This window comes from Egretta garzetta, unplaced genomic scaffold (assembly GCF_000687185.1).
Source record: "Egretta garzetta isolate BGI_Z169 unplaced genomic scaffold, ASM68718v1 scaffold768, whole genome shotgun sequence".
Classification (NCBI taxonomy): Eukaryota; Metazoa; Chordata; class Aves; order Pelecaniformes; family Ardeidae; genus Egretta; species Egretta garzetta.
This window is the reverse complement of record NW_009260594.1, coordinates 565,017-584,682: the sequence shown is the minus strand read 5'-3', so window position 1 is coordinate 584,682 and position 19,666 is coordinate 565,017. Positions and strand designations below refer to the sequence as shown.

General features: G+C 40.8%; 1 protein-coding gene across 1 annotated transcript in view; it reads right to left on the bottom strand.

Moving 5' to 3' along the window:
- ZFYVE9 (zinc finger FYVE-type containing 9) overlaps positions 1-19,666 on the bottom strand; it is a 62,093-nt gene that overhangs the window by 1,363 nt on the left and 41,064 nt on the right. The window contains exons 11-18 of the mRNA XM_009644637.2: positions 12,333-12,557; positions 9,815-9,897; positions 8,967-9,071; positions 6,140-6,290; positions 4,593-4,673; positions 3,107-3,269; positions 1,827-1,932; positions 582-758 (exon numbers count right to left, since the gene is read on the bottom strand). Coding sequence (XP_009642932.1) covers positions 582-758; positions 1,827-1,932; positions 3,107-3,269; positions 4,593-4,673; positions 6,140-6,290; positions 8,967-9,071; positions 9,815-9,897; positions 12,333-12,557 — 1,091 coding nt within the window. The remainder of the gene's footprint in view (positions 1-581; positions 759-1,826; positions 1,933-3,106; positions 3,270-4,592; positions 4,674-6,139; positions 6,291-8,966; positions 9,072-9,814; positions 9,898-12,332; positions 12,558-19,666) is intronic.

Genomic DNA, 19,666 nt, shown 5'->3' with positions numbered 1-19,666 from the left:
CAGCAGGAACCACACCCTGTGTGATCAGATGAAGCCACGTGGTATTTAGAAGGCGGTTGATACTAAGAACACATCCACTGCAAGGCAAGGCCAGCTCTTTTGCCAGGGGGCCCTTAGCTCTGCTTGTAGCCTTTGCTGTAGAGCACGCTCGAGGGGACCTTGCATCTGTTTCTCTCCCTCATGCAGTGTGATGAGCTAAGTGCAGCCACACTCGTGAACAATGTTTTATGTTCGCCCACAAATACATTTAATATGCTCTTGTCTTTAACTTCTGGTGAAAAGGTCGATTTAGAGTTGCCTCGGAGCACATGGTGGGGCTGTTCACAGGTCTCTGACTACAGAGCAGTTGCTGCCAGTGGCATATGGGGGTCAAGCCCGGTGTTAATTCGGGCTAGGCACTAGCTCGCCAATTTTAACAGATGGCCCAAAATGCCAAACAACAGTCAGCACCACTAGATTAGCACCTGATACTGGTAGGTCTTTAACCAAGACAACAGTTGAAGTGTTGTATTCCCTTTATAGGGAAACGAACACGGGAACACCCCTGCCCCCCAGTTAAACTGAAACTATTCAAGACTTACTTGATCTGAGTCAAGTGTAACACGCAGACCTAGCTTAGTCATTCCATCTTCTTTCAACAATTTCAGATGAGGACAGAGGGCTAAACAGAATGCCTTTGCCACGTTCTCAGTCAACCTGCTGTGATCGGCTGGGTCACTCAGACCATTATGTTGCTCATCATTTTCGAGGAAAAACACCTGAAGGAAAGGGTTAACACACGGCATTACCACTTTTCTAGAAAATAAGGTTACAGAGATGCTATTTCAATGTTTTACAAATGAAGACTTACTTAAAAGAAGAGCTGCTCAGGGAAGACCAGCAAAAGACCCTGAAGACAAGCCACCTTGGGGCTGGGGGAACCTTCAAAAGATTTTTAATAGTTGTGTGCTCAAAAACCTTTCAGTTCTGGTCAAAAGCCTCATTATGGAAATTCACTGTGTATTGCACAGTTTTTAATAAAAACCTGCTTTTAAACAGATGTTCATTTCAGAAAATTCACATTTTTTTTTTTTTTTAGTAGAAACCATCCCAGCCTGAAGATCTGTGCTGCTGTTGCCACTGAACTTGTCTCTGTTGAGCTCAGCCAGCCTGGGAAAAAAGGAGACTAAGGCGGCAAGCTGCAGAGTGATTAACGTGGTTCCTCCTGGGCAGGTTAAGTGAAACATTTGAAGAAATCTTTTAACACCAGTATTTGTGTGCTGGCAGAGTCACAGCTACCATCAGCTATGCAAGCAGGTTCTGCACGTGATTTATGCCACAGCACTTTCATTTTAACTTGAAACATTCAGGTTCTGCACGTGATTTATGCCACAGCACTTTAAAAATGTTTCAAGTTAAAATGAAAGTGGCTCAAAATACTTTTTTTTTTTTTTTTAAATAATTATTGATTTGTCTCCATTTAAAACGGTAGTTTTTAACACAAATGCAGATGAAACTGACTGTTACTTTGGGTAACACAGTGAGCAAGTATTTTTCTAGTTCCCCCATGTTCAAAAACCATACACAAGAAGGGCAGATGCAGTCGGCTGCAAGCGCCAGCTGAGACAGCAGCCTGAGCTGCACATCAGCAGTGGGATATTTTACCCTGCACTATGCCGTACTGAGTCTTTCCTTGCAGATAGGAAAGGTAATACCGGTTTGTTCTGAGGAATTTGCTGCTTTAACTTTGGTGAGTAGGGAGAGCAGGTTGACAGGAGACTAGGCTGTAGTTGCAATCCCAAAATGCCAAGCGTTGGTCTACATGCAGCTCAATTTGACTGACTTACCTCTGTCCACCTAATGACCTTCCCATTTGCCTTGTACTCTGAGCCATGAAATATCTTCACGCTTGTTATAGACTCCATTGATTTGCCGTCAATAGGGCTTACAACACTGTAAAAGGGAGGGAAAAGGCTAAAGTTCTGACTTAGCAGGAGACATGGGCAGAACCAAGAACAGTTCAAAAGAGAACTACATTGGGATCAGAAGGCAGCTCCGCTGCTACACCTGAATCCTCCCACTCCCTCGCTGCTGGTTTTTTTTCATAACCATTTTCATCATATTTTTCATCATCAGAGTGCTCTGCAATTTGAACTGCTACTACCCAGCAGCTTACCACATCAGCTTAATGGGGTGTAGGCCAAAATTCCCTCAGAAGGGCACCCCTCAAAGGCTTCTCTCAGGTGCCAAAGCCAGAATGCAACTGCTAATTGTGGCGACAGTGCTGGGCCTGGAGCTTCACAGTGAGCAGCCTTTCTGGAATGGGCTCCCACGGGGCTGAGCAGAGGAAAGAGCTGAGAGGCAGCGTGTTCCCCGCTGTCCCCTGCAGCGCCTACCCCAACACCCGCCCTGGTCAGTAAGCACAAACCGGTGCAGGAAGGACCTTCCTGAAGGTTTTCAACAAGGCTTTGCACCAGAGCTGAGATCTTGTAAGGTGCTAGCACAGCAATGAGGCATTTCATAGAGATTTGATTTTTATTCATTTGTAACCTCAGTATAGGCCAACAAGAACTGAAACACTAGTTACACAGCCCAGAATTTAATTACACAACCTAAGACTGACCCCCAGAGCCTAAAACTACAGAAATATCCTTCTTTCTTTGCTGAGTCCTTAAACATTGTACCCGTCACAACAGCACTTTACTGTCATAAATACTTAAGCTGCCATATACACCTTTCTTTTGGCTTAACTATCATGAGTCCAAATACATTACTGATGTTCAGCGATTTTATTTCCAGCACCACTTAATGCAAACTAAGCACCAAGACCACAATATGCGGGGTTCAGCACTGAGTGTTGGAGCCAGATTAGTGGTTTCCGCTAACTGGATATTAGCAGTGGCAAAAAATCCATAGCATTGACAACTTTTTTTAAATTGATGCCCCAAAGCTCTGGTATCTCAATTCCATTTTCATTACATTTAATTGCATCTTATCACTCAAAATAGAGGCATACGCTTGTAATTCCTATTGATTTGAAGACTCATGCACCTTATAAGATCAATTAAAATTTTTAACAAATACAAACAGTCACCATTCAATGTCAAGCAATTGTCCCTCTACTTACCCCTTACTGAAGTTTTTATCGTCTTCTACCCACTGAATATGAACGTGTTCCTGAGGATCTTCAGCATCTACTTTGCCACAAGTGATGGTAAAGTCTTTCATCTCTCTCAAGGCCTGCCTCAACGAGTCCATGCTCTCAGCAGTTATCTGGACCATTACTCCATCTAGGGAACCAAGAAATAAGAAATAACCCAAGATAAGCCACGTTGAACAGAGCCTATAAAAAAAAAAAAGAAATAAACATCCTTCCTGTCTTTGCTACACAAAGGTTAAACATCTGTTTTAAAAGTCATAGGCAGCAATGCTACAAAAGACCATTTCTGAGCTCTCAGATTCCTAAAAAGTAGCACTGATGAGCATTGACTAGGGAAAAACACAAGGATAATGTGAAGTCCATCTACCAGGTAAAGTCAGCCATAGCAATGGCCACATTTGTTTGCCCCCAAACTTGACACCTGCTCTAGGCAACCCTCAGAAACCCCGTGTGATCCCCCACTCCCCCATTCAGCTATCACGTCTGTTGGCACTAGAAGCAGCATTCCAGAGGTGACTGAGTTTTTGGGAAGTCAATACTTGCCTGGCAGTGGCAAAAGATACAGAATTTGGATTGGATCAGTCTAAATTACTGCAAAAATAACTTAGGAATGATACACCTCCCCAGTGTACAGACTCCCTGCCTGAATCTTGCACTAAACCACCAATTTAGACACAGAAAATTTTATAATGACCTACATGTGCTGATTTACAGTGAGATGGCTGCACCCATGGACTGCATGGTCATACAGCTGCAAGCTCTCAAGTTGGCGCAGCTTAAGGAGCTCCTGCTCGTCAGTGCAGCTGTGCTAACTGAATGCACACATGGGCTTCTTGCATACCTCACTCACAAACTGTAAGGAGCACATGTAAAACACTCCTGTCTGCGGTGAGGTTAGACTACAAAGTTCTGTAGCTCAGCTAACAAGCAGTAACTGCTTTCAATCCAGTGTACACAGTCGGCATTTATTTCTGTGATATGACAACTGGTGAAAGAACAAAAAACCAAATCAGGGAGGTAGCAGCTCAACAATCTCAACTTGTCATGTTCTCATCTGCCCACATACAAGAATATAAACAATGCACATTCATATTCTTGCATAATACAGAGCTATTTGGGAACAGAGTACGTTTAGCAGGGCTTCCTCCCCTGGTTGGTGGATTACACATTCCGTATTTCTTAGGCTCACAATTTCCTCATTCAACCCAAACCAGTAAACTGATCACAGGCTCACAAGCCAGGTATTTCGTTCTACAGCACCTGGACAAGTTCCTCCTCATTAAAGGAAACAGGGTGGGGTGGGGTGGGAAGGGTTTGGCTAAAAAGTAGGATAAAGCTGAAGAAGCAGCGCAATTCAGATGTCTGAGGCATAACAGCAGAGCCCCGATAACAACAGAGCTGAGCCATGTTAAGAGGGAAGCAGCGCGCTTTAAGCAAGCAGTTCAGTTCTTACCTTCTACTATACTGGATTTGGCAAGGTAGCCTGAAGAGGATTTTAAAGCTCCACTGAACACAAAGAAGCTGGCACCAGTCACTGCAACAACAACAGGAATGATTTAGTGAGGCTTTGGTCAAAACAATACCTTACACAAGAATCGGGTATCACAACTCTGTCATGCAGAGAGATGATTAATCTAAATCAGGACAAATGCTGCTTAGAACTATGGTGACTTTAATGCACACCACAGACTTGGATATGGAAGGGCAAATTACCCAGTTGTTTTCTAAACTGGACAATAATTTTTGTTAACCTTAATGAATGTTCATATTTGATCACTCTCCCTCTCCCCAAACAGACCTCTAAGTTTCAGGACTACTAATTTAGGGTAACCAGGTATGTAATTAACTTCTAAAAGTTCCCACACAGCTGGCAAAGATTGTGAGCAAGCTGTTTATGGATCACACTGTAACACCAGCCCATTGGCAAGGCTACAGCTCAAAGCCACCTGATTTAAAGTAAAATTCTCTTAAATGACCACTAAGCATCATGAAATTCCTGCTGGAAATCCCTCTTTTTGTCCCATACGTAAAATGAACAGAAGTCAAATAAGAGCATCAGTCCTGAGTGGCATCCCATGCCAGTATACTCACTGGAGCGACTGGGGATACTTGCAAAACATAAAAGTTGGCCTCTGTCTTGCTTGTTCTCACTTGGAGATAGTATATATGCCTTTCCCAGAAGTCTTCCCCCAAACCACAGCATTTAAATTCTCAGCACACTGCTGCTGCAGCCTTCCAGCCCACTCTAACAAAAATAAAGCCTGGAAATTAGATGGTCTAATTGAGGTGAACATGAGGAGTTTCCTGAAGATGCATTATTAAAATGCTGCTGGTTTTGGTTATTCCTGTTTACCTTTCTCTCATACTAAATCTAATCTTCCTCCTTTCACATCGTGTAAGTCAAGCAGAGGCAACCACAACCTCACCTGTAGTCTCCAATAATGCCAAAGACAGCTCTCATTATTAATGTGGAGATGTTGCCTAAGCCAGCTACAGCACTGTGACCTCGGGAGCATCGCAAGTCCTGAGTTGTACTGCGCAAGCAGTATTACCATGTTTACAAGGGAGCAAGCCGTTTTGCGTTTTATTTTATGTCTGCTTGATCTATGAAGTTGCTAGAACACCTCTCAGACAAGTTGAGAACAGCACCATTGACCTAGAGAAGTGTGATGTGGACTGTACACAGGATGCAAACCATACAGTGTGCCCCCTGACATCTGAGATCATGGATTCTGCAAGGGGAATAAAACACTTAGGGGGTAAAGGGCAGACAGAGCAACGTGTTCCTATTCCTTGTGTTGAATATGGAACTCACAAAGCTGCCCATTCAGTGACGCCAGCAGTCAGAATTATTTTCTCTGAGTGTCTAACAGAAACTCAGTGAAACATAGACAAACCCAGTTCTGACCGATTCACAAAGCTGCATGCTGGAATGGTAACACAAATGGCAAACAAGTCGTGCAGAGAGGGAATGGCCTCCCCGTGAACCCCCGTTCTCACCCTTCCTTGGCTGATTATGGATGCTGATGGCCTGCGTCTGGTAATTCCCGTCATCATTCTGAACACACACCAGATGCGAGTCTGCTTTCTCATTGAAGCACGCTCCCCCTGCTAGAACATGCTCGTTGGATTTGTTCATGGCTTTCATCATCTGCAAACAAAAAGGTTTACCATTTCTACCCCGTTCGTCAAGCGCTGCCATAAATAGGTGATTCTTGGAACAGTTTAATCGGAGGAAGCTTCTCAACAGTGCTCATATCCTTATGTTAGATTTTAGCACTCAGAACCATAAACTGCTTTTGAAAAGAGAGATCAGGTCTTATACCATCTAGAAGCTTTGAAGTGCCACCTTTTATATAATCAAGATAAATGGTATAAGGGATAGCTGAGCTATATAGGTTACAAAAGGTATTATCTCTAGCTGCTTTAAAAAAAATAAACTAACAGGAGAAAAACATAAGAAAAACATTAGATGGAAATATCTGGCTTGTTTACACAACTACAGTTGCTTATGACACAAATCATAAATGCTGCTTCCAGTGGCACTCAGGCTTGTGGCATTTAATCCTCGTTCTGCCATGACCAGACACCAAAGCTTTAGTGTCTCTGTGCTTCACCTGCATGAGTTGGTGAAATGGAGGTCAATGTTCATAATCTGAAGATTTTTTTAAAGATATCTGAATCATAGAGGTCCAGAAATAATTGTAATTCTCTGAAAAGGAGGCCTCCGAAAAGCATCCAAAACCATTTGTAATACATCTGCACTTCAGTTTTGCTGATTACCATCTAACATATATGCCTTAACAAAATACTCTTGTAAATTATATAGCTTCTTTCTTTCTCTCCTCTCTTCCTCTTCACGGAGGCTCAGACTGAGATCTTTGATCCAAAAGAAAACCAGGGGAATCATCATTTGTTTAAAAACCAAAAAGAATATGTTTGCTTAAAAAAAAAAAAAGGCAGTGAAAATGCTGATGAGAAGGAAAATGCTGAATTATTTGACATCTCTTAACAACCCTCATACTCCCATCCTCTGCTTCCTGTAGCTGATAAGCATGCACGCTACACACAACACATTTGTCTCTCTCAATCTAACATAAAACCTTAATTATAGTGTCAGAAACATTAGCTGATGCTCACTATTGACAAATGTGCACAGGTGTAATGTTTGGGGAGGAAACTTAATTAAGATTTTGCATCAGACAACAGTGTATTTCATTATCTAGTTTATATCACGTCATGCTCCAGAAACAAGGTTTTTGCTCAACAGCAGCCATCTTCATGGAGCCCAGTAGTTGCTGTTAGCATAAGAAGAAATAACTGGACATGGTAACTGTACTTTGTGACAAGGCACCTGACTAAAAAAATAACAGTCACCTTTCCTGAGGGACTACACAGGCAACTATCATTACAAGTTGTAGAAAATTAAAATAATTTTGAAGATAAAAAAATGTATTTAATAAAACTATATAATAACATTTAATTTGTTAATTACAATCTGAATTCTCCACATTTAATCTGTCCATGAGATTTAAAACAAGTTTTTAACTTTCTAGATAGTTTGAGTGACACTCTTTTCTAATTAAATACTGCTTTACATGAGAAAAAAAATTAAGGTCTTGTGGTTTAATTCATTTTAATTCAAACTATACTCAGATGAAAAACCTCTAGTAATTCAATCTTTCAACTGGATTGCAAGCAATAATGTTAAATAAGTAACACTTTCTCAATTTAAAAAGCTGAATCCCTGCTTCACACTGGAAAAAGAAGCCAAACACAATGCAGAGATTTTGCTAAGCTGCATAGCACAGGGATTTCCTCACAGCCCAGCTTAGTGCAATGCCTAACACAGACCCAAAGCGAACACACTTGCAAACGCCAGGCACAGCTAACACTTACAAAATTGCATCTTGTGTGCCAATCCCTATTTAATTCATGCAAACCTTACTGACCTTTTCCATTTTCTCATAACTGCATCAAGAATTAATACAGCTTTTAACAGACCCTTTATCTTCTTGCTTCATCAGTTTCAGCTTTTTCAAACTTCACGTAAGAACACTTTTTCCCTTTTTTTTAATTGATTTCTTTACTTTGCTCTCACTATTATTTTACTCAAATGCACCTTTGGCGGGAAATTCTCTCTTGAGATAAAGCTGTATTCTGCTGTGATATTACAAGAACATTTACAAATACCATTTTGCCCAGGAGGTTTGCTCTGATCCCAACTGCTGATTGGTTTCAAAATACCAAGCTACCACCTCCTTTTCAGAGAGAACATTAAATCAATCACCTTCTCCATTGCTCTCTTTCATTATTGTTCAAATATCTTCTCACCCAGCTTTTTCAACAGCACTAAACCCTAAAGACGCTGATTGATTTTCTCACATCAGAAATCAAGTATAAAATTTAGATGTTGAGAGAAATTTTACATAAACAGCAACCCAGAAAATACTAATAAATCCTTCGAGTATGCACACACAACAGATGAGAAAACCTCATGCACTTTTTCCTCCTAGTTTACCTCAAGTGTAAAGTTTGTCAACTTATTTGTTCAAATCAAACCAGTATTTTCTGTTATTTAAAATTACACTTTATATGTAAACAGTTAAAAACCTGAAGAAAAAGAGTTTAAGAGTTTAACTGATACTAAATTGAACTGCATTCTTTCTGTGGAGCCAGCCTCACACACTCTCAAAACACGTGTGAATCGTGCATTTATCACCTACCTTTGAGGCAGTTTTCCCTAGTGGTAGCGAATTAAAAAAAAATTCGTTTAGATCCCAGGTCCTCCAACCACAAAGAAGCTGTGCACAAACGTATTTCTTACCTCATTGTATCTGTTGCTAGGAATTTTGATGCTGGTTTTTCTGACTTCCATATCAACCACTAAACCTTGGACCACAGGCAGCGTGTACTGGTAATTTCTGAAGTCCTGGTAATTAAAACAAGTTTTTAAAAGTTAGGCATGATGATCATCATTAACACTGTAGGTTTCACAACTATCCTAGTGACTACTAGTTAGCCCATTCAAATAATTGTAATCAGTGACTGAAAGGCAGGGAGGGAGGGAGACATCACAGCTTGTAACCTACATAATCAAAGTACACAAATGAAAAAACATCATCACGACTGTTAGCCATTTCACTGATTTTCTTACATCAAAATTAATATTCTCCAGCTTCGAATGTCATCCCTGTATGTAAGAAAAATTGCTCTCTGGGTTCTGTTACATTACTGGATAGAGTTGTTACTTTTTCTAGCAGTGAGATTAAGTCATGCATCAAAGAGAATTTTCTATATTGAAAATATTAGCAAAGTAGAAAGAGCTAATAACTTCAGCTGAAGCGCTGTATAATCAGAGAGCTGTGACTGCACACTGTGATGACCTAGCACTTCTGAGGAAGGAATCTGAGCAGCTAATGCACTTGTTTCAAGATCCAAGCATTCTCAGGTGGCCTGGTTTTGGATGTCAATTTGGGTACCTTTTTACAATTCACTATGTTGTTGAAAGCTAACATCCAGTATCAGTAACAGCAGGTAAATTCACCCAAATGCCCACTATTTCCTCTTGGCATCTTCTAAACATGCCGGCTACTATGTGCAACAGGAGTACAGTTCTCCCCACATTTATCCATTCACACCGATGGAACATGCAAACTCAGTCTCAGCACTTACTGCAAGAAGGTTCATAATGGTGTGTCCAGTCTCTCCAAACAAAGGCTTACGAAATCTGACACTAAAAAGTGGACATGGATAAACTAGGATAAAACAGAAAAGGTCAGATTGAAATTTACACGCTGAGATTCTGCAAAACCAGACTCAAATACAATCTCCTCAGTTGAATATGGTAAGCAGCAGCAAATGAAGAGACTGGAAGGAAGACCAGAGTTCAAAGAGCAAAAGGGAAGAAGGGTTTAACATTATAATGCACCTTACACATGTGTCATGGCTCCTTGCCCACCATGCTAGAAACAGTAAGAATTATGTGGAATGCTTACAAGTGCCACACTGCAGTACGGAACCCTAGCGATCTGGACACTGATTGCAAAGATGACCTTTCTAAATCCTTTTCTCAGGCTACTTCTTGGAAATGTCTTCTTCCCTTTTTATGACCATCCTGCTGCTCTCCACTATAGCATCATAAGCGTTTAGCTTCTGCAGCTGATATGTGTGACATTCAAGTGATAATACAGATTTTTTCATTTTCTGTTTTCATGATTTCATAAAAAAGCATGGCACATTCTCTACAGGAGTATGTCAAAAGCAATTAAAAGGACATTTACTGTATGTCAGCAATACAAAATATCTGCATTCCTTGGCTGACTGAGCCATACTTGTAAAACATCTATGATGCAATTCAAAGTGTATTGTGTGGATCTGGCTACATTACATTATGTTGCAGCAGAAGCCATAGCAATGCTTGAAACATGACTCAAGCAGTAAAATGTAATGTCAAGGTTTTCTAAATGCATCTTGGAAGGAAGGTTCCTAAACTATCCTCAGGCAAACACTCAGCCCGATTTCCCAAAATGCCACACATCTTCACAGTTCCCAGTGTAGCCAGAAGGGGCTGCAAAATGCTCAGCAGGTTTGAATAACATCATCAGGATTTCCTCGTAGAAATAAACCACAGCTTCTGCACACTGATGCAATATCTGGAAAGCATCACAGCTCCTACATGCGCACCATACAGCTGACCAACTCATGAACCGTGCCCTGAGGCACCAAGAAGTGTTGAATTTCGCAAGTCTGCTGCCCTGGCTGCAAACAGCAGCTCAGCTATGTCCTAGATGCACTGAATTCCCTCTGCTTGAGCTGTACAGTTGTTCTGCAGATGCTCTGGACATCTAGCAACCCAGAGCGACTCCTGCATCTGATCTGCTGCGCACTCAGCAGCACTGGACAAATGCCCAAAATCTGACAATTCCACCAGAAAAGAGGATATATCCAAGGAAATCTATGACACAAATGCAGCCCCTTCCAAGAGGGGACTGAGGAAGTACTCTGCAGTCGCAGCTGTCAGAGCACAAGTGAATATGCCTAAATCCAAACCACAGCTATACAAGTGATTCAAACCCCAGCTTCCCAGCATACTCTGAGCAGGTACTTCTGTCCGTGAATATCAAAACATTTGTTTCTGTGCTCAGAAACAGATGTCACATACAAAATATGAGCATCTTTGTTTTTCTAAATGATGAGAATTGATACACTACTTAAAAACCTCATAGATACCCACAAAAACTTACACACCTTTAATAATAATGTTTCTTCGGACAAGTTTAACCTGCAGTCCTCATCCTCAGAAAGCAAATTTTGAAGACCTTCTTTTTCCTCTCCAGTAACATAGGTATTTTATGAAAAATTCCCAATGTTCCCTAAACATCACAAGTTAAATTTACAAATCCCTATAAAGCACATTCTAAAACTTACTTTGCTAAAAAGTTTTGAAAAAATTTTGCGAAAAAATTAACAACAGACCATTTTCATAGTAATTCAGACTTACCAATTTGCCAGTTAAACCAGCAGATGAGCAAGACAGAAAATTTTTGGCCCATGATGGTGGACAGACTTCCGGTAATCTCTTTGCTGCAGTAATGACAAGTGTCTTTTGAAACAGATTTTATCCTAACTTTATACTAATTTCACGCTAACTGTTAAGATTTTGTTCAGCTGAAACACCCTCTCCAGCTTATTTGTTACTAGTTGCGACAGAATTTTTGCAACAAATTGCCACGCCAGTTGCCCCTGCAAACGTATTGTTATTCTCTGGAAAATGAGTCTGGTTTTAAAAATCTAAAAGCAAATGCTCTTTCCTTTCAGCATGGAAAGAGTTTAACATCTGAAAGGCTCTTCCTTGTCCTAACTATATCAGCTAAATCAGACTTGTTCTGGACATAACTCTATTTCAGGTCACCAAGTGAACTACAAACAGCTGCTCAGAACTAGATTTGTCTCCAGAAAAATTTCCCTGATCTACTAGTACAGTTCTAAAAAGGTTGCAGGTCACATCACAACCTCAGTACTGCTGTGCTGTTAGGTGGATGCAACGTAGGTATAAAACATAATTTTTACCTGCTTGTTTGAGCTTGTGTGGCTTTGACCTGTAATGATTGAGGGCTGGGGGTGTGTGCTCTAAACCAGAATATATTCTCTGGCAGAAATAATTGCAGCTAAAAGAATGCACGTTACTTACGTCTGTATTCAGCTCCAAGTCTTAACATCAGCCGAATGGGGAACACTTTAGCCCAAGGAGTCTCCCATTTCTGAATGAGGATGCCAAACAAGTATGGTGGGGTTGGCAGCACCAGGTCTTGCAGGGACTGATACGTAGCTGCAACGTACAAGAACCCTCCATGTTCTTTGCTTCCAAGGAAGCTCTGGCTGAAAAAGGAGTGTCCCAGGTTGCCAACAACGTTACCTATGAACAAAAAAGCACTCATTACTTTACTAGATTGAGAGCTATACCGAAAATTTATAGAGTTTTTCAGAAGGGAAAAAAAACTCACTTTGCTTTCTGAAGCACTAATGTCTATTAATCACACAAGAAACAATGATTTGCTGCACACGGGGCTCAGGTTACCTCCTGGGCAAAAGTGCGTAATCTGTTATGGTAGCTGTAGGCTAGAGCCACCAAAGCCATGGTATCTCCGGTTGATCCACCTTTGGTGATATGTGAACTCAGTGACTATCACTGGTAGGAAGTCAGTTTTGTAGGAACATGCACGCATACCTTCACTTCTGCACCTGACTAAGCCATGCCTTTAAGTGGTACCAGGACAGTATGTACAACCACAGACCCACCACCTCTCCTAGGGGAGCAGGGAGGGAGACAAGCCTCAACCATTTCTGTGATCTGCCTGTTTCATGGAGATCTGCCTGTTTCAAGCAGTAGAGGCAGTGTAATGGAGGGGATGGTGCAGCCCGGGGATAGCCAGAGAAGATGAAGGATAGCTCAGGCCAGTATTGCTCCTAAGGAAGTGGTACCTGCAACCTCCCCCTAGCACTACAAAAGCACCCAAAGAAAGACTGTTTTCAGTGTCTTCCAGACATTCAAGGTGTTTCCACTGCAGAAGCTGCTGTTGACTGAACTAAACTTTTAGACCCAGCTCCAATTAAAGGAGAGATGTGCACATGGTCAAACAATTAATGCCCACTGGTTGTCCTTCCATTTAGGCAAATCACTGGGATGCCGGCTCAGACACATATTGAAGATCTGGGTCTTTTTAAGAATTACACAAAAGAGTGTTTATTTAATTAGTATACTCAATATAAAATGCAACTGAGAGAGACACAGGGGAGAAACATCACTAATTTTTACTCACACTTTTATTCTTTGATGCTCTTAATTTCCCAAAATGTTTACACTGGAATGGCTGAATGAATCTGAATGTTGATTAGATCATTATAGCATCCAACACAGCATTTAACATTGAAGCAAAGAACCATGGTGTGATTCCTTTTATCAAATGACAACAACAGCATGCAAATAATGTACAGCACAGCTGATCACAATTCTCCATAGGAAGATGTGAATATTAATAGCGCTGACTTGCTCTCAAAGAAAAGCACAAGTAATTTCAGAGAGCACAGTGTGGTTGATCACACCACTCATGAGGAATCGCATGGGTTTGAGGCACTCATGCAGGTCTCCTGGGCTTCTGCAGTAATCCCAGGCTTTCCCACCTGCAGACAGAGAGACTGCTAAGTAGGAGTTTCTGCTCTTTCTCCATCATCTCATAATGGAGTGTTTGTATTTGAACTCAAGGCAGTGATGTGCATGTCTCCAACACACACAGCAACTGGACACTAACTGGAAGGTTACTCCCTTTTACACACAGGACACAGACAGACACACACAAACACTAGTTTTTAAGTAAGTAAAAGCATGAGTCACAGAAGTGCAACTTTGACATCCTCAGTCATACAAGTATGAGCTTCAAGTTAAGCCTTCTCTATTTTTATACTGCAAACCAGCCCAAAAATTATACACAAGCATTTACAAATGCAAGAAAAATAAATTCAGTAGGTACAGATTTGGCCGGCAAAGGAAAGGTTAACCAATGAGTCCTTTCAAGTCTGTCCTTTACACTGAACCCCTGTGACAGTCCCAAGTCACAGCAACTCTCCATGAAGCCAGTGCCAGCATGAGAATAATACAGCTATTCCTGCCCCTCACTCTGGAGATGTGGCCATGCAACTTTGCATCTCTCCAGACCACCTTGGCACAATCACCATGAAGCGTTGCTTCCTTCACATGACCTTGGGACCTCCAGCTTTAAATATAGCTACTGATAGGTCTGTAAACAAAAGGCTCTGTTTAAACTCCGACTAACAAATAAGTTCAAGGGTTTCCTTGCTATTCAAATTTGTGGGCACCTCAGTGGAGGGTTGGTTTTGGTTTTTTTTTTTTTTGCTGTACCCACAAGGTGCTCCACGAACTAAGCTCTCAAATTCTCTGTTAACGGGCGAGAGGCTTTGGCAGCCCAGGCACCCCATGGCAGGGTGCAGCTTGTTTGTAGTGAAGCTGATTTGTAATTTTACAGATGTGCACAAGCCAGAGCTGAAACCACCAACCTAGATCAAATTCCAGAACTCTTACAGTGGCTACAATTTCTGTAATGCTCAGCTGAGCATACTTAATGAAAAGTAGCTACTGGTCAAACTGCAGGACTAACATGATTAATAGAGCCACATCAAATGTTTTCAGCTCCTGAAAATCATTGATCCTGCCCATGTGCAAATGCATTTCTCTGTCAGCCTGTGCTGTGACACTATTGCCTGCTCAGTGAATACACTGCTAATGCACCAGCTCAGGCATCTTGCTAGTGAGTGCAAACCACTGTATCAATTGGTGTTCATGAAAAAGATTTTCACGCATCTGAAATAGCTGCTGGCACCTTTCTATCTCAACTCCACCCATTTGCTTTTGCAGTTCCCACCCTCACGAATCTCCTCTTCTTCATTTATACTTCCTTTTTCCCTTCCCATCTGTTCTTACCCAAATAGAAGCTAAAGGCCTGATAGTAAAATTATTTGGTGAGGTTCTCAGTTCCAACAACACGACCATAATAATCCTTTCTAACCTTAAGATGTATGAAACGTATGAACCACTAAACTGAATTGAATTCTGCACCCTTTTTGGAAGTATTTTCTGTGTGCAAGAGGCTACGCACAGTGAAACTGTACAATACCGTATAGTTCTGAGACGTGCGGTACTGCCCACTGGGATGACAAAGCAATCAGACATTTCCACTTGCGACTGATGCCAAGTCCTGCAGCAGAAGGGGACAACTGCTTATTTTTTCCGTTGCAGGAGATGGAACTTCAAGGCTCCCACACTTGAGATGCCTTAACAAGAATTTTTTCAGCCAACAGAAACATGAAAAAAACCCTCAGAGTGGAATCTGCAATTCAGCTGTTCAGCACTTTGCTACCATAAGCCACAGCATTATAAATTACTCCTTTTGAAACAAGCAGCTTGCACAGTGCAAGCTCCAATAGCTTACCACTATTAAGAGGACAAATTATTGGGATTAGGCAGTTGTGCTGCAATTCATTATTTATAAGAGCATGCAAGAGCCTGCTATGTGGAAAGCATGGGAAGAATCAAGCAAGAGTTTTCCTACACACCTCCCTAGTGCCCTTTTCAACCAGCAAACCCAAGTCAAAAAAGCCTCTTTGGGCTTGTCCCAATAACATTTCTGCACTGACCAGGGGTTGTCAGCCTTTCCTGCCATGTCTTTGAAGGTGCTTCCAAGTCAAGGCTCCACTGATAAGTTGCTATTACCAGCTTGACACGGTCAAACCCAACCCACTGCACCGTTACACATTTTAAGCATAGAACTGTGTTTCAGAAGCTTGTAGAGAAAGTGTAGCTGTCAGAAAAACCCTCAAAAAAAGCTATCCTTCTCAAAAGCATGTAATTTAATTCAGAAAATACCACAACTTCCTTTCTAAAGAGGTAATCTCAGAGTGAACAGAACGGTGCCTTTCCTTACATCAGGTTCCAGCACCTGACATCAGATAATTGACATTATTTAGGAAGTGCCTTAAGTGTGCATCATGTATCTAAAGCAGCTCCGCAGGAGGTCAGTACTTATTCTCTTCTCAATTATGCTGGGTTACCCTTGACTTTAAATCCCAAGCAGCTTTATAAAGTCCTTTAAAAAAACATGCTTTTATCCATTACTTTCTCTTCAGTCATGATCCATGCTGGTTTGAATCCTTCACTTAGGTATCTTCCTCTGATGAACAACGTACTTTGCATATCAGCTTGGCAATACCTTCTGGACTCAAATAAAATAGTTTATACCAGGAAAGGTAAAGAAAGAAAGATTCCTGCATTTGTTTATTGCCCTCAATATGTGGTAAAGCCAGTCAGGTGCTTTTACTAAAACCAGCGAGGATAAATTCCCAATGTATACTTCCTATCTTTTGGTTAATTCCAGGTCAAAACACTGGTATTAGCATCCAGTCTCAGGGAAGGCATACATATGTGGCTTGTGTCCAGCCTCATTCCACTGTCATCAGTAACAACCAAGAACCGCCAAGCACCAAACACCATGCCAGCATCCTGAAAACCCAAGCATCCCAGTTCCGTAGCAAGGGATGCAAAGCAGTAGTTACTTGGGAACAATCTTGCCAGATGGATTTTCTTCGAGAGCAAATGAGCACATGCTTTTTGGAAAAACAATACAAACCCAGTCACTACCACACCAAGAGCCACAGAGCCACTAAGAGACACAGAAGAGACAAGACCATGAAGGTAACTTGATGGCACAATACATCTGTAGCAGATGCCCACATCGAGAAAAAACAACACGAAATCCAACATTCAAAGTTCTGACCAAACTGAGCATCTTTTTATTGAAACACACCAGCAAGTAATTTGGAAAGAACTCACTCATATTGGAAAGGGGCGTAATACTTCACTTACTATCACTGTGAGTAGTGGTTACCAGCATCCAAGACTTCCTCAGACTAGTCTGTGGCAGTCTTCCAAACAATCACTCTCACACCTTGTATGATGTTTGATTTTGTGTTCATCTTTCCACATTACACTTGCAGGGGTGTATTATTCACTCAATTAACATATCCTCTGTTCAGAACATCTACATGGGCTTCTTTACAGATCTACTCTGTATTAGCTACTACCTTATTTAATTAAAACCAGGCGGAGTTAAAAATACACAAAACTGACTGGAATGGATCCACCCTCACCCAGAATATGCCTCAAACCAGGGCAGTCACAAAGCTCTTTCAAGCAGTTGCCAGATTTGCATTTTCACTACAAAATAACAGTAGCATTTATTGTGTTCCACCAAAGAGTTGATGTACTAGGGCATATCTGGCAGCTCTATATTAACACACCCAACTGCTTCAAAGTACCCATTCAGACGGACAGAAGTTCTCATTTTTCCATTCACTAGACCTCCTGCCAGGCTTATAGCCAACAGACAAGGATAATCATGGGATTACTACTACAACAGTACAACTACTACAACCACAACAGAAATCATTAGCTTTCAATTTCAAAACAAGAAAAGCAACACAGCAGGGAGCTTGATGACAGAGGGGCCAGAGGAAAAATAAAGTGATGGAAACTGAACAGTAATTAATACTTGCCTTAATTAACAATTTTACAATTTACTGTAACTCACATGCAAGCAACCTATAGTGAAAACTGTCATTTCTCCTTCAAAATCTCTCCATTGTTTCACAATTATAAAGTCCTCACACCAGACCATAGCTTGAGGTTGACGACTTTCCATAAGAAAATTAATGAAGGATCATGCAATGCTGCACCAGACTGACATCTTATCCATGCTGAAATAGGAGATGAATCTGACAAACTGCAAAGCACTGAGTGTACAAAGAGCTCCTGCCTGCAGGTCTGAGGCCCCGGGCTCTGCTGGCACTACTTGCACATGCTAGAACCATACTCTGCAAACGGCTGAGAGCAATAGCTAGCACAGAGGACAGGACTCTGCCTCAAGAAACAAGTTATCCCGTGAGGAAAGCAGAAACATCTGGTAATAGGTACATGTAAGTTTGTACTTCTAAGCTTGAATGCAGAACTAAAACTTGAGCAAGAGCTAGTAAATGAATGTGACTCATGAAAATAAAAATCGCTATAGATATGGTCTTTAATTAAATAAACAAAAGGGCAATGCTGTATTTTTCAGCTGAAAACAAAAATAAGAAACCCAAAAATCACTCCCCCCCCCCCCCCCAAAAATCAACATCACTAAGCATAATTCTTGTTTCCACTTCAGTAAAAAATACTGTATGTCGTTTTGGTTTATGACTGTTTTTAAGGAAGCATTTACTAAAGGAGATAAATAAAACACATCCACAGAATTTATTTCAGCTTCCTGATGACAAATAAATTTAAACCAATTATTATATAACAAAAAAATGAAACTGTGAGGCAGGGTTTTAAATAGCCTCTAACTTCTAATGAGAATTCTCATTTACTCTAAGTGTCTATCATCTAATCACCAGGAGAGGTGCAGTACCTCTGAAATGAACAACTTCAGAAGTGTAACTCCATCTTACAACAGCATGCAAACTGCTAACCACTTCCAAGGGATTACAACCACCAAACTAAAATCCCTAGAGCATCATATCCTGCTTCTCTGGCTGAATAACGTTTAAAACAGCCAGAATTGCAAATATGCTAATATATACTTCTCCCTCTCAAACATGCATGAGTTGGAAAGAAAAAAGGATGGATATTGAGAGAGTGCATTACAGAATGCTATGCTCTACAAAAACTTCAGTGTGGTTTAGTGTTATGTAGCAACTCAAGTTGTCTATCTGCTTCTCATACCTGTCTGAAATAAAACACGGAGCAAATCCTACTAAAAGAACATTACACAGTGGAATTCTTAAACAGTAAAATTTGGTTTCTGACTAAGAAATTTACAATAGCAAGCAGCTCTTTGCACCAGTGCAATTGTAGGATATCAAATTACTACCACTAGAGCACTAAAAAAAGAATTCCAAATACATTATGTAGGAGTTATAAATTATGTATTTCTGTAGTGTAATTACATAGAACTTCATTGCAATATACACACCAGGCTGGATTTAAATCTGCAATATATATATATATATACACACACACACACGCATGCACACGATTTTTCATAGCTATCTCCCTCTGAATAACATCATAATTAGAAGATAATGCATTGCAAATCAAGTGAGGTTTGGAAAGGTATTTGTTTCCAGTGTACATGAGATCAATTATGACATGTGATAATAGTACATTCTGAACCTGGCAACCTCTCTGGACAAGCTGACCTTTGTTGTTTCAAGAGACTTTAGGAAACAAAGATATTTTTCATTATTTTATTAAAGTGCTGGATTCAGTCACTCCAAAGGCATTGCAAATTATATGCAGAACCCCTTGTAAATGTATTTTCAGTATATAACCTTAATGTGATCCATTTCACCTCTGAACAACTAGGTTTATTTTTTAATCAGTGGAACCAAACACTTGCATTTTTCCTTATGCAATAA